The sequence below is a fragment of the Saccopteryx leptura genome, chromosome 3 (genome assembly GCF_036850995.1).
Source record: "Saccopteryx leptura isolate mSacLep1 chromosome 3, mSacLep1_pri_phased_curated, whole genome shotgun sequence".
NCBI lineage: Eukaryota > Metazoa > Chordata > Mammalia > Chiroptera > Emballonuridae > Saccopteryx > Saccopteryx leptura.
Window position 1 is genome coordinate 71,384,567 of NC_089505.1, and position 14,448 is coordinate 71,399,014.

The window sequence follows — 14,448 nt, forward strand, 5'->3', positions numbered from 1 at the left end:
CAGACAGACTCCCGCATGCGCCCGACCGGGATCCACCTGGCACGCCCACCAGGGGGCGATGCTCTGCCCATCCGGGGCGTTGCTCTGCCGCGACCAGAGCCACTCTAGTGCCTGGGGCAGAGGCCAAGGAGCCATCCCCAGCGCCTGGGCCATCTTTTGCTCCAATGGAGCCTCAGCTGCGGGAGGGGAAGAGAGAGGCAGAGAGGAAGGAGAGGGGGAGGGGTGGAGAAGCAGATGGGCACCTCTCCTGTGTGCCCTGGCCGGGAATCGAACCCGGGACTTCCGCACGCCAGGCCGACGCTCCACCACTGAGCCAACCGGCCAGGGCCGCATTTCTCCTTTTGGAGCAGTTCTATGGTGTTCTTGGGGTATATTCCTAAAAGTGGGATAGCTGGGTCAAAAGGCAGTTCAATTTTCAATTTTTTGAGGAATCTCCATACTGTTTTCCACAGTGGCTGCACTATTCTGCATTCTCAACAGCAGCGCAGAAGGGTTCCCTTTTCTCCACATCCTCGCCAGCACTTATTCTGTGTTGTTTTGTTGATGAGCGCCATTCTGACTGGTGTGAGGTGATACTTCATTGTGGTTTTAATTTGCATTTCTCTAATGATTAGTGATGTTGAGCATTTTTCATATGCCTATTGGCCATCTGTATGTCCTCTTTGGAGAAGTGTCTATTCATTTCTTTTGCCCATTTTTTGATTGGATTGTTTGTCTTCCTGGTGTTGAGTTTTACAAGTTCTTTATAAATTTTGGTTATTAACCCTTATCAGACGTATTGTCAAATATGTTCTCCCATTGTGTAGTTTGTCTTTTTATTCTGTTCTTATTGTCTTTAGCTATGCAAAAACTTTTTAGTTTGCAATAGTCCCATTTGTTTATCCTGTCTTTTATTTCACTTCCCCGTGGAGATAAATAAGCAAATATATTGCTCTGAGAAATGTTGGAGAGCTTACTGCCTATGTTCTCTTCTAAGATGCTTATGGTTTCACAGCTTACATTTAAGTCTTTTATCCAAAAGTTTATTTTTGTGAATGGTATAAGCTGGTGGTCTAGTTTCATTTTTTTGCAGGTAGCTGTCCAATTTTCCTAACACCATTTGTTAAAGAGGCTGTCTTTACTCCATTGTATGCTCTTACCTCCTTTGTCAAATATCAGTTGTCCATAGAGCTGTGGGTTTATTTCTGGGTTCTCTGTTCTGTTGCATTGATCTATATGCCTGTTCTTATGCCACTACCAAGCTGTTTTGAGTACAATGGCCTTGTAGTATAACTAGATATCAGGAAGTGTGATACCTCCCTCTTTATTCTTCTTTTTTAAGATTGCTGAGGCTATTCGTGTTCTTTTTTGGTTCCATATAAATTTTTGGAATATGTGATCTATAACTTTGAAGTATGTCATTGGTATTTTAATTGGTATTGGTATTGAGTCAGAGAGAGGGATAGACAGGAATGGAGAGACATGAGAAGCATCAATCATCAGGGTTTTTTTTGTTGTGACACCTTAGTTGTTCATTGATTGCTTTCTCATATGTGCCTTGACTGTGGGCCTTCAGCAGACCGAGTAACCCCTTGCTCGAGCCAGAGACCTTGGGTCAAGCTGGTGAGCTTTGCTCAAACCAGACGAGCCCACGATCAAGCTGGCAACCTCGGGGTCTCAAACGTGGGTCCTCTTAAATCCCAGTCCAATGCTCTATCCACTGCGCCACCGCCTCGTCAGGCGACTTTAGGGTTTTCTATATACAATATCATATCATCTGCAAATAATGATAGTTTTACTTCTTCTTTTCCAACTTGAATGCCTTTTATTTCTTCTTCTTGTCTGATTGCTGTGGCTAGGACTTCCAGAACTTTTCCTTGTTGGGAGTTTTTTGATAACAGTTTTGATCTCATTTGGTGTAATCAGTCTGTTTAGGTTTTCTGATTCTTCCAGATTGATTTTTGGAAGATTATATGTTTGAAGGAATTTGTCCATTTCATTTAGGTTGTCTAGTTTTTTGGCATACAGTTCTTCATAGTATTTTCTTACAATATTTTGTATTTCTGTTGTGTCAGTTGTTATTTCTCCACTCTCACTTCTAATTTTATTTATTTGAGTCCTCTCTCTTTTTTTCTTGGTGAGTCTAGTTAAAGGTTCATCGATCTTGTTTACCTTTTCAAAGAACTAGCTCCTGGTTTCATTGATCCTCTGTATTGTTTCTTTAACTTCTATGTCATTTATTTCTGCTCTGATCTTTATTATTTCCTTTCTTGTACTACATTTGGGCTTTATTTGCTGTTCTTTTTCTAGTTCTTTTAGATGCAGGGTCAAGTTGTTTATTTGATCTTTTTCTAGTTTCTTAAAGTGTGCCTGTAGTGCTATGAACTTCCCTCTTAGTACTGCTTTTGCTGTGTCCTATAAATTTTGAGTTGTTGTATGCTCATTTTCATTCGTTTCTAGGAATTTTTCTATTTCTTCTTTGATTTCATTCTTAATTCATTCGTTATTTAACAACCTGCTATTTTGTTTTCATTTGTTTGAGAATTTTTGAGCTTTTCTGTTGTGGTTCATTTCTAGTTTCATGCCATTGTGATCAGAGAAAGTGCTTGATATGATTACAGTCTTCTTAAATTTGTTGAGACCGCTTTTGTGCCCTAACATGTGGTCTATCCTAGAGAATGTACCATGAGCACTTGAAAAGAATATATATTCTGCTGCTTTAGGGTGAAAGGTTCTGAAGATATCTATTAAATCAAGTTGATCTAGTGTGTCCTTTAAGTCTGCTGTTTCTTTGTTAATTTTCTTTCTTGAGAATCTATCTAGTGATGTTAGTGGGGTACTGAAATCCCCTACTATTATAGTATTGCTGTTGATCTTGCCCTTTATATCCATCAAAGTCTGCTTTATATATTTAGGTGCTCCTATATTTGGTGCATAGATATTTATAATAGTTATATCTTCCTGTTGGATTGCTCCCTTTATCATTATGTAGTGAGCTTCTTTATCTCTTACTATAACCTTTGTTTTAAAGTCCATTTTGTCTGATATAAGTATTGCTACCCCAGCTTTTTTTTCATTTGCATTTGCATGACATGTTTTTTTCCATCCTTTTACCTTCAATCTATGTGCATCTTTTGTTTTAAGGTGTGTCTCTTGTAGACAGCATATGTACAGGTCCTGTTTTCTTATCTATGCAGCTACCTTATGTCTTTTGATTGGATCATTTAATCCATTTACATTTAAGGTTATTATTGATATGTAGTTGTTTATTGCCATTTTATTCTTTAAAGCTGTCTTCCTTTTTTGCTATAATCTTTTCCCACTTTGATCTGTTTACTACAGGCCCCTTAACATTTCCTGCAGCATTGGTTTGGTTGTAATGAATTCCTTGAGTTTTTTTTTTGTCTGGGAAGCTTTTTATTTCCCCTTTGATTTTAAATGATAGCCTTGCTGGATAAAGTAGTCTTGGTTGTAGGTTCTTGTTCTGCATTACTTTGAATATTTCTTGCCGTTCCCTTCTGGCCTCAAGTGTTTCTGTTGAGAAGTCAGATGTCATCCTTATGGGGGCTCCTTTGTAGGTGATAGCTTTTTTTTCTCTTGCAGCTTTTAATATTTTCTCTTTATCACTTAGCTTTGGTATTTTAATTATGATGTTTTTTAGTGTAGGTTTTTTTGGGTTTCTCTTTAATGTTGTTCTCTGTGCTTCCTGAACTTGTGAGAGTTTCTCTTGCATTAATTGAGGGAAGTTTTCAGCTATGATATGCTTGAACAAAGTCTCTATCCCTTGTTCTTTCTCCTCTTCTTCAGGAACCCCTATGATATGGATGTTATTTCTCTTCATGTTGTCACAGAGCTCTCTTAAGAGTTTTCTCAGACTTCTTGAGTCTTTTCATTTTTCTTCTCTGCTTTCTTGCCTTCATTCAAGTTGTCCTCCAACTTGCTGATTCGATCCTCAGCTCTATCCATCCTGTTTTTAATTCCTTCCATTGTGGTCTTCATTTCTGATATTGTATTTGTCATCTCCGACTGATTCTTTTTTAATATTTCAATATCCTTTTTTATACTTGCTATTTTTTTATTTAGGTATTCGTAATGGCCATCCATTGTTGTTCTAAGATCCCTAAGCATCCTTACAATCATTATTTTGAACTCCGCATCTGGAAGTTTGATTATTTCCATATCACTCAGTTCATCTCCTGAAGGTTTCTCTTGTGGTTTCATTTGGATTGCACTTCTTTGTCTTCTCGTTATCTGTGTTTGGATGTTTTGTTTGTAGAGTTGGTTGAGTCTAGGCTTGGTGTTGTCTGCCTCCAGTTTTCAATTGTGTTATTTCTAGATCTTCTTGGGTTGGCATCAGCTATTATTTGTAATCCACTTTCAGATTTGGGCAGCTTTGAAGTCTTGATTTGTTTGTTTTCTTTTTTTTTTTTCTTTTTTTCTTTTTTTAAAGGGGGAAGTTTCATCCTTTATTTTCAAGGAAAAGTCTGCATATTATACAAACATCTGTTGTCATTAAGTACAGAGCTCACACAGTCAACACGGAACTATGTCCTTTACATGTCTGATGACCTAGTATTAGAACCACCCTGAGAGGCGTTCTCTCACTGTGGCTTCGTGAAACCATGTTCTTCCATTTCAGTGACACTCCATAGCTGGAAAGCCTCCTTTTAAGTAAAAATGAGACCCAATAATTTTTAACCAAAAGTATATCATCTATCCTACTGCTTGTTAAGAGGATCAACAAACACTGCACTGAGACATGAAACAAGTCTCAACCTCTGAAGAACACACTGGAAACAGCAACACACTTCCAATGCCTTCGTCTTCCTGGGCAGCCCATGCGCATCAGCAACGGCAATGCTGTAACTTCTAGCATAACTGGTCAGTAAGGACTTTAAGGGTGGGAGCAAGAATAGAACGATAGGAGACATGAGTGTGCTGGCTTCACACTTTTGTTAAAAGACAAAATCAAAACTGCTTCCTCCTCTGCGCGGACCGAACCACAGGCTGGAGGCTGGTTCGCGTTAGTCCCACGACTCCTCATCCACTGGGTGAGGGACTTGTGAAGAGGGAAACCCTGCTGTGCTCAGGATGCTCTTGCCCTGGTAATTCTTTCTGGTATCCACCGAGGCAAACATGCTTCCTCGTGAGCTCCCACTGAAGCCAGGGACGTAGGTACTGAAGGCGACTTCTTCCAGCCATGCAGGCACATCCTGCTGAGCGTCCGACAGGACCTTCACTAGAGGCTGCGCCAGATGCCTGTCTGACTCGGGATCAAAGAAGGAGACGGCTCGGCCAGGGTTCCCACAGTGACCAGTGCGCCCGATTCGGTGAACATATTCATCGATGGCGGAAGGAAGGTCAAAGTTGATAACATGTTGAACGTTTTCAATGTCCAGCCCCCGAGCAGCAACGGAAGTAGCAACCAGAACTGGGCACTTCCCGCAGCGGAAGTCCCTGAGAGCCTGCTCCCTCTCCCTCTGCTCCCGGTCACCGTGAATACTTGTTGTTGATATTTTTTCTTGACAAAGAAAAGTGGCAATAAAATCTGCTTTTTTCTTAGTTTCAACGAAGACCATGGTTCTTTCATCACCTATGTTCCGCAGAATCTCGACAAGCTTTTCTCTCTTCGAGTACTGGCCGACCTGGAGGACGCTCTGCTGCACATCCACACAGGCTCCGCCCACTTGTCCAACAGCAACGAACAAATAGTTTGGCTTTAAAAACTCCCCAGCCAACCTCTGAATTTCTTCTGGGAAAGTTGCACTAAACATCAGGGTCTGGCGCTGCTCCTTTGATGGCATTCCTGGGCAGGAAACTAATTTCTTTATTTCTGGCCCAAAGCCCATATCCAGCATGCGATCAGCTTCATCCAAAACTAAATATTTGACCTGTCCAAGACCAACCTTTTCTTTGGAGATGACATCCATCAGTCTCCCAGGGGTAGCACACAACACATTACAACCTTGGACGATCTGTCGGACTGAATGCCCAAACTGGGTTCCCCCATATATGACAACAGCTCTTACACAAGTCCCAAAAGAGAACTTCCTGGCTTCCAAGTAGATCTGATTGATCAGCTCTCGAGTGGGGGCAACAATAATGCACTCGGGCTCCTGCAGCTCTCGGAAGCGGCTGGCAGTGACACCATCATGCATCATATGCGCCAAGATTGGCAAGAGAAAAGCTGCAGTTTTCCCCGACCCTGTCTGGGCACAAGCCATCAGATCCCGCCCTGCGAGTATGATAGGTATACTGTACTTCTGCACAGGAGTGAGCTTGGTATAGCCGGCTTTAGCAATGTTGTTACTCAGAGTCTGACAGAGTTTGGCTTCTTCAAAAGTCAGGATCGCTGGAGGTGCGTCGTGTCCAGAGACCTCTACCAGAATGCTGTCGTACTTGTCAAAGTTGATGCCCGTCTGGTAGTGTGCGAAGATGGTGTCCTCGTCCTCGGGCGGGGCAGGCGGCACGTAGGTCACCTTTGGTCCTTGAAAGTCACCACCTTCTGCTCCTTCAGCTCCTGACTTCCAAGAATTCTTTGCAGAACCTGTTATTACTTCTTCGTTCAAACCTTTGTAACCACCTCGTCCACTCCCACTTCTGCTCTGGTAAGTGTCATCATTACCTGTGGCACCTAATGCTGGTCTTCTAGACCCAAAAAGGCCGCCAGTACGCTGGGTCCCCTCATCTTGTTCATACTCACGGTCTAGGTTTGGACTTCCCAGACCAAATCCTCCCCGGCCGCCACCGCTGCCGCCACGGAAACCTCCTCTTCTCCCTCACCTGGACGGTCCCGAAGCTTCCGGGTCATGTCCATCTTGATAGCCTCCTCTCCTGGAGAAGCCCCTGCTCCGCATCCGACTGTCTTCGCCGTCATTGCTAGACTCTCTCCAGAAACCAGAGCTATCACTTCCTTCAAACTTGTTACCTGAAAAACCTCTGTTTCCAAAACTCCGTCCAGCTCCAAAACCCCCCACTGAGGAGGCGTTCTCCCTTCTATTAGACTCGCCAGCATCTCTGCTTCCCACGCTCCTCCTGGAGGCAAATCCCCTTCTCATGAAATGATCTTTTTGAGAAGGTCCATCATCCATTTCTGACGACGAGGCCCCAGTCCTATTAAAAGCATCTCCATTCGCTCCGGAAGAATACCCATCCTTCTCAAAGACAGGAAGGTAGGAAGACAGATGGGGTTTGATTATTTCTGCTTCCCAGTCTTCATCCCCCATGGTGGTTTCCTGCTCCCACGCCGCCCACCGCCCCGGGGCCCCTTGTTTGTTTTCTTAATAGGTGATAGTCTTGTTTGCTGATCTCAGCAGGGGGCTTCCTTGAAACTGTATTCAGGAATGCAGTAGGTGTAACCTGTGACTCTGAAGGTCTCCTCTACCAATTAATCTCTCTGGGGGCAGGGTGTTTTCTCAGCTTCAGTAGGGGGAGGTGTATCTCAGATCTCCATGGAGACCTGAGTTACTGCCTCTGCTCCCCACTTCTTGTTTTCAGCTGTGTCTTGTTGGGCTGATTGGAACTGGAGAGATGTCTGGAGATCTGTGATCCAGAAGCAATTTAGCCTTGTTTTGTGGAAGGATCAGTCCCTCCCCCAGCTATGGCCGCCTCCAGTACTGGACAAGTAAGCTTTTTTGTGTGTGTGTTTTTGTATTTTTCTGAAGCTGGAAACGGGGAGGCAGTCAGACAGACTCCCGCATGCGCCTAACCAGGATCAACCCGGCACGCCCACCAGGGGGTGATGCTCTGCCCATCCGGGGCGTCACTCTGTTGCAACCAGAGCCACTCTAGCACCTGAGGCAGAGGCCATGGAGCCATCCTCAGCGCCCGGGCCAACTTTGCTCCAATGGAGCCTTGGCTGTGGGAGGAGAAGAGAGAGACAGAGAGGAAGGAGAGGGGGAGGGGTGGAGAAGCAGATTGGCGCCTCTCCTGTGTGCCCTGGTCGGGAATCGAACCCGGGACTTCCGCACGCCAGGCCGACGCTCTACCACTGAGCCAACCGGCTAGGGCCTGAGTCAGCTTTTTAGGTCATCTCCTGATTCCTTAGCCCCTCACCGTCTGTCCCTCTCTCTCCCCTTTCCACTTGGAAGATAAGCTGGTCCTTTCAACACACCTCACTCCCTGGTCGCCAGGCAAGTGGCTGTGAGCATTATTTTCTGCTCTTTATTCTGGAGTGATATCCCCTCTGGGCTCTCAGCCTCACCCCCCCCCCCATTCCTGTAAGCAGGGGAGATTCAGGCGCTCCCTACCAGGTTTGTTGTGGCTTCTTCTTTGCTCCTTGGTTTTTGAGAGCTGTTCTTGTAGTCCAGAGTTGTTTTTTCATGCTGATTTTTCCTAAATTGATTTGTATTCCAGTTTGGTGGTGAGAGCTGGACGTCTGTGCGTCTGCCTACTCTGCTGCCATCTTCTGTACCTACATGCCCTTTTAAAAATCTTCCCATAACTTATCATGTTGAGAAATTTTCCCATATCTTTTTTATATTTTTTTATTTTTTTATTTATTGATTTTAGAGAGAGAAAGTAACATCATTGTGTGTCCTGACCAGGGATAGAACTGCTAACCTCTGTGCATCAGGATAATACTAAATAACCAGGCTATCTGGCCAGGGCCTGTTTCTTTCTAATTTTTATTTTAAAACTTTTTGTCATTTATCTGCAAGGGAGGGAAGGGGACTGGGTAGGGAGAGACAAAGAGATACAGAGGCATCTATTTGTTGTTTCTTCCATCTTTGCATTTACTGGTTGATTCCTATATGTGCTATGACCAGGGATCAAACATGCAACCTTGTCCTGGCTGGTTGGTAGACCATCAGCCCGGCATTTTGATGCCCCGTGTTTGATTCCCAGTCAGGGCACAGAGAAGTGCCATCTGCTTACTACCCCTTCCACTCTTGCTTCTCTTTCTCTCTCTTCCCATCCTGCAGCAATGTCTCGATTGGAGCAAGTTTGCCGTGAGTGCGGAGGATGGCTCCCTGGGCCTATGCCTCAGGTGCTAAAAAGAGGTCAGTTGCTAAGCAATGGAGCAATGCCTCAGATGGGCAGAGCATCTTCCCCTAGTGGTCATGCCAGGTGTATCCCTGTCAGGGCAACTGCAGGAATCTGTCTTTGCCTCCCGTCCTCTTCCTAATTAAAAAACAAACAAAACAAACCTTCACCCTTGCATTTCAAGACAATGCTACAACCAATTGAGCTATTTGGCCAGGTGTTTCAGATGTCTTAAAGTTTTATCACTTAAATTTTTTGGGGGGGGGTAATAGTGAACTTTATTGATGGTACAGGACAAAGTAGGGTTTCCTAAGCCCCTCCCCTTCTTCAGGGGGTCTGGGATGGAAACTGTGCAGGTCAGGTTCTCAGTATGTTGGGGGATGGATCTGGGGCAAGGACTCCCCAGAAGCTGAGGACTTCTCTTCCTGTTGCTGGGGCTGGTGGTCCAGGAGGCTCTTATTCCTTGGAGGCCATGTGGACCATAAGGTCCACCACCCTGTTGCTGTAGCCAAATTCTTTGTCATACCAGGAAATGAGCTTGACAAAGTGGTCATTGAGGCAATGCCAGCCCCAGAATCAAAGGTGGAGGAGTGGATGTCACTGTTAAAGTTGCAAGACTATGCATTTACTGTTGTGATTTAGAGCTATCTGCCATAATGATGTTTGCATGTGTCTGAGATGGGGTTCTATCTTTTTCTCCCCATCCTCCCACTTCTAGCATGGATATCTCATTGTCCCAGAACTATTTTTTTCTTTTGTGTGTGTGTGTGTGTTTTTCTGAAGTCAGAGGCAGGGAGGCAGAGAGACACACTCCCATACGCCCGATCAGGATCCACCCTGAATGCCCACCAGGGGGCAATGCTCTACCCATCCGGGGCATTGCTCTGTTGCAACCAGAGCCATTCTAGCACCAGGGGCAGAGGCCTCGGAGCCGTCCTCAGTGCCTGGGCCAACTTTGCTCTAATAGAACCTTGGCTGTGGGATAGGAAGAGAGAGATAGAGAAAAAGGAGAGGCAGAAGGGTGGAAAAGCAGATGGGCACTTCTCCTGTGTGCCATGGCCAGGAATTGACACCGGGACTTCCTCACACTGGGACGACACTCTACCTCTGAGCCAACCAGCCAGGGCCACTCAGAACCATTTTTTAAAAAGCCATTCTTGGCCCTGGTTGGTTGGCTCAGCGGTAGAGCGTCGGCCTGGCGTGCGGGAGTCCCGGGTTCGATTCCCGGCCAGGGCACACAGGAGAAGCACCCATCTGCTTCTCCACCCCTCCCCCTCTCCTTCCTCTCTGTCTCTCTCTTCCCCTCCTGCAGCCAAGGCTCCATTGGAGCAAAGATGGCCCGGGCACTGAGGATGGCTCTGTGGCCTCTGCCCCAGGCGCTAGAGTGGCTCTGGTCGCAGCAGAGCGAAGCCCTGGAGGGGCAGAGCATCGCCCCCTGGTGGGCAGAGCGTCGCCTCTGGTGGGCATGCCGGGTGGATCCCGGTCAGGCGCATGCGGGAGTCTGTCTGACTGCCTCCCCATTTCCAGCTTTGGAAAAATGGGGGAAAAAAAAGCCATTCTTGCCCTCTTCCCTGCAGAGCTTCCTGTGCCATCATATTCATTTCTATGCATGAGTCTTTATAGGCATTTCTTACGTACCTTTGGCTGGTTTGTCTATTGTACTGTCATAATTAAAGTAACTTAAAGCTCTCATTAACTTATAGGGGCTTTCAACTATTTTCAGAGTTGTAAATGGCTACCAGTTTAGGGTTTTCATTGGCATTTTATTGGAACTATATATATAGATTTGGGAGACTTGATTTATTTATTTATTTATTTATTTATTTATTTATACAGAGAGTGGAAGAGAGAGAAGCATCTGCTTGTTGTTCCAGTTAGTTGTGCACCCAGTAATTGCTTCTCATATGTTACGTGTCTTTACTGGGACTCGATCTGGCGACCTGAGTATCCAGTGGCAACTCTGGGACTGAACTGGTTAAAGTGCTACTCCAGGAAGACACTCTTCCACTGAACCACAAACTAGGGTGGAATCATGACATCTTACAATAATTTCATTTCTGAATCATGTTCACAGGCAACCTTTTCATTTATTTAAATCTGTTAAAATTTCCCTATGGCCCTGGCTGTCTAGCTCAGTTAGTAAGAGCTTTAACTCGAAGCACAGAAGTTGCTTGTTCAATCTCCAGTCAGGGAACATACAGGAACAAATTGATGTTTTTGTCTCTTTCTCTCTCTCTCTCTCTCACCCTTCCTCTCTCATTGGTAAAATCAATACATTTTTTAAAAAATGATTCCCTATATCTTTTTAATACAAATGATCTTAAATTTTTTAAAATTTATTTATTAAATTAATAAAGATAGGAAGGGAAAGAGATAAAAAGAGAGAAACATACATTATTTTGTTGTTCTACTTATGTATGCATTCTTTGGTGCTTGTGTGTGCTCTGACCAAGGTTGAAACCGACAACCATGGCTTCTTTGCTGTCGCGGGAGAGCCGCGATGAGTCTATGCCAGGTTCTGGAGCAGGAAAAGGTATGAAATTGACTTAAATATAGACAGAGACTTAACAATATATACAGGATGGGTTCAGGAGTAAGCCACCGCTCCTTGCAAACAGTCACTACTGTTCTGGCTGCAGAACATGGCCTCCCCCAAAAAGACATCCGTCTTTATTCCTGAGAAAACGTGGTCCATTAGCAATTCAATGACGTTTCCAAGGCAACTCAAAACAACCTCCACCATACTAGTCAATCTAACTTTACACCAAGAAGAAACTAGCTTCCAGTCTCTTCCGGGGAACATGGGTGGGCAGGTCGAGTACTGAAGCACAGTTCTTTGTTAGCTTAATTAGGCAGGTGAGGTGGGGGGTTGGGCCCAATGCCTCTGTCCTCTAGATCAGTGGTCCCCAATCCCTGGGTCACGGACCATACTGGTCCGTGGGCCATTTGGTACCAGTCCGCAGAGAAAGAATAAATAACTAACATTATTTCCGTTTTATTTATATTTAAGTCTGAACGGTGTTTTATTTTTAAAAAATGATCAGATTCCCTCTGTTACATCCGTCTAAGACTCACTCTTGATGCTTGTCTCGTAAATTCAACAATTATATGTAAAAATACCACAGTTTTTATGCCGGTCGCATAATTTTATTTTGTACATTTATCCGTCCCATCCTAAAGGCCAGTCCGTGAAAATATTTTCTGACATTAAACCGGTCTGTGGCCCAAAAAAGTTTGGGGACCACTGCTCTAGATATCCAAACTGCAAAATAACTCTGTTTATTTTTTGGTCCTCAACACTCTGCATGGTGCTCTAACCAACTTAGCTAACCAGCTAGGGTTTGGATGAATTTTTTTAAAGTTTTTCATTGATTAGAGAGAGAGAGAGAGAGAAGAAGGGAAAAAGCAAGCAAGAGAACGAAGCACCTTGTCGTTGTTCCCCTTAGTAGTTCCATTTTAGTAGTGCACTCATTCCTTGTGTGTCCTTCCAATATAGGAAGGCCGTGGGTTTGATCCTCGCTCAGGGCACATACTGAAGTCAACTAATGAATGCATAAATGGGTGAAACATCAAATCTGTGGTTCTCTCTCCACTCCAATCTCTCTCTCTCTCTCTTTCTCTCTCTTTCACAAATGAATCAATAAAAATTTAGACCCTAGCTGGTTAGCTCATTTGGCTACAAGTGTCATCCGGAAATGACAAGGTTGAGGATTCGATCCTTCACTAGGACACACACAGGAAGCAACCCGTGAATGCACGGCTGACTGAGTGTTTCCCTTCCCCATTCTCTGTCTCTCCTTTCCTCTCACTGTCTCTAAAAAAATAGCCCTGGCCAGAGAGCTTGGTTGGTTGGAGCATCATTCTGGAAAACAAAGGTTTCCAGTTTGAATTCCCAGTCAGGGCACATCCAGGAGCAGCTCTATGTTTCTTTCTCTCTCTCCTTAGCTCTCTTAAAATAATAATAAATAATAATAATAATAGAAGAAAAAGACAATGCTGATGTTGTACCCAGTGCATTATTTTCCCCCAGAAATGGGTGCAGTCATGGGGTGTGCAGAATCGTTTGAGGAGGAATCCGAGCACACGTGGTTTAAGGAAAACAGTGCCCCGATTCCCTCCTTCCATGTGGTCAGCTTTGTGTGAGTGATTTTCCTGAGACTCCCCGGCCCCTGAGGATGGTGCAGGGCTGGCTGTCATAGCCCGGGGCTCCTTTGACAGTCACCCCACTTAAACTCCACAGGATAAGGGGGTCCTCCACCACAGTTGGAAGCTGAGGCTTTATTGGCCAGAAGGATAAACTTCAGGGACACGATGTAAAGGGACACTAGCGATACTGTGGTCACTGTGTGAGGGTGAGTGCATCTGGGCCCAGAGGAAATGTACCAGTCACTGAATTTTCTCCTCAGTCCACAGGTCCTGGCTCCCCAGAGCATTAGAATCACAAGCAGCAGGAAGATGTTGTAGAATTGGGTGTCAGCATCTCTGGTAACACACCTGAGTGAAGACAGGTTTCTAAGCCGAAACTGAGAGCAGACCCACAACACGCCACACACACCCTCTCTATTGCCAGGTCGTTTCAGAGCATTGAAGAAAATGTTCCTGGCTCAGGTGACTTTGGGCTTTTTCCCCTCTTTTTAGAGATAAGAGAGGGAGGGAAAGAGAGACAGTAAGAGAGAGAGATGAGAAGCATCCACTTGTAGTTGAGACACTTTAGTTGTTTATTGATTGCTTCTCATAAGTGCGTTGATCAGGGGATGGGGCTCAAGCCAAGCCAGCAATTTTAAGCTCAAGCCAGGGACCTTGTGCTTTAAGCCAGAGACCATTAGGCTCAAGCCAGCAGCCATGGTATTCTTTTCATGATATTACACACAGGCCATTGACCTCGTAACAAAGCTAGCAAGCAAGCGCTGATACCAGCTACCTGAGAGTTTTGAACCTGGGTCCTCAGCATCTCAGGTTGATGCTCTATCTGCTGTGCCACTGCCTGGTCAGGCATTTGGGTTCGTTTTATCTTTTCTTTATTATGGATTTGTAGAGGTCTATAAAAATCTACCTCAGTTAATATGAAAAGTATTGAAATATATCAGTAGAAATTCCCCTTCATATTATAGAATTTTCTAATTGGATGAATGTATAGATGACCGAATGCACAATTACAAAGTACAGAGTAGGGCAAAAGTAAGTTTACAGTCGTTAATACATGAAAAACAATTTATTTTTGTATGATTGTTTATGATTTTATTTTCATATGCACAACTATAAACCTACTTTTGCCCCACCTTGTAATTTACTAGGCATGTAATTATTCAACTGTATATTAAAATAAATCTTCTTTTGCTCTATAGATGCATAATATAAAGTGAAAATGGGAGAAAACCTAACCTTTATTTTACCTCATCAAAAGTACATAACACTATTAACCAGCACGCTGCTGTTACAGGGATGCCTGACATTTCAGGATGTGACTGTGGACTTCACCCGGGA

General features: G+C 44.4%; 2 protein-coding genes across 5 annotated transcripts in view; one reads left to right on the top strand and one right to left on the bottom strand.

Annotated features, from left to right (window-relative positions):
• LOC136399222 (zinc finger protein 615-like) overlaps positions 1-14,448 on the top strand; it is a 265,085-nt gene that overhangs the window by 50,451 nt on the left and 200,186 nt on the right. The window contains exon 2 of one of the 4 annotated variants that reach the window (XM_066374203.1): positions 13,378-13,572. The exons of the other annotated variants lie outside the window; for them this stretch is intronic. Within the exon in view, the coding sequence (XP_066230300.1) occupies positions 13,558-13,572 (15 nt within the window). The 5' untranslated portion in view covers positions 13,378-13,557. The remainder of the gene's footprint in view (positions 1-13,377; positions 13,573-14,448) is intronic. 4 annotated transcript variants of the gene reach the window in all.
• LOC136397436 (probable ATP-dependent RNA helicase DDX4) lies at positions 4,514-7,205 on the bottom strand. Its single transcript, XM_066371943.1, has 2 exons — positions 6,806-7,205; positions 4,514-6,685 (listed from the first exon to the last, which is right to left on the bottom strand). The coding sequence occupies exons 1-2, from the start codon at positions 7,203-7,205 to the stop codon at positions 5,004-5,006; spliced, it is 2,082 nt and encodes a 693-aa protein (XP_066228040.1). The 3' UTR covers positions 4,514-5,003.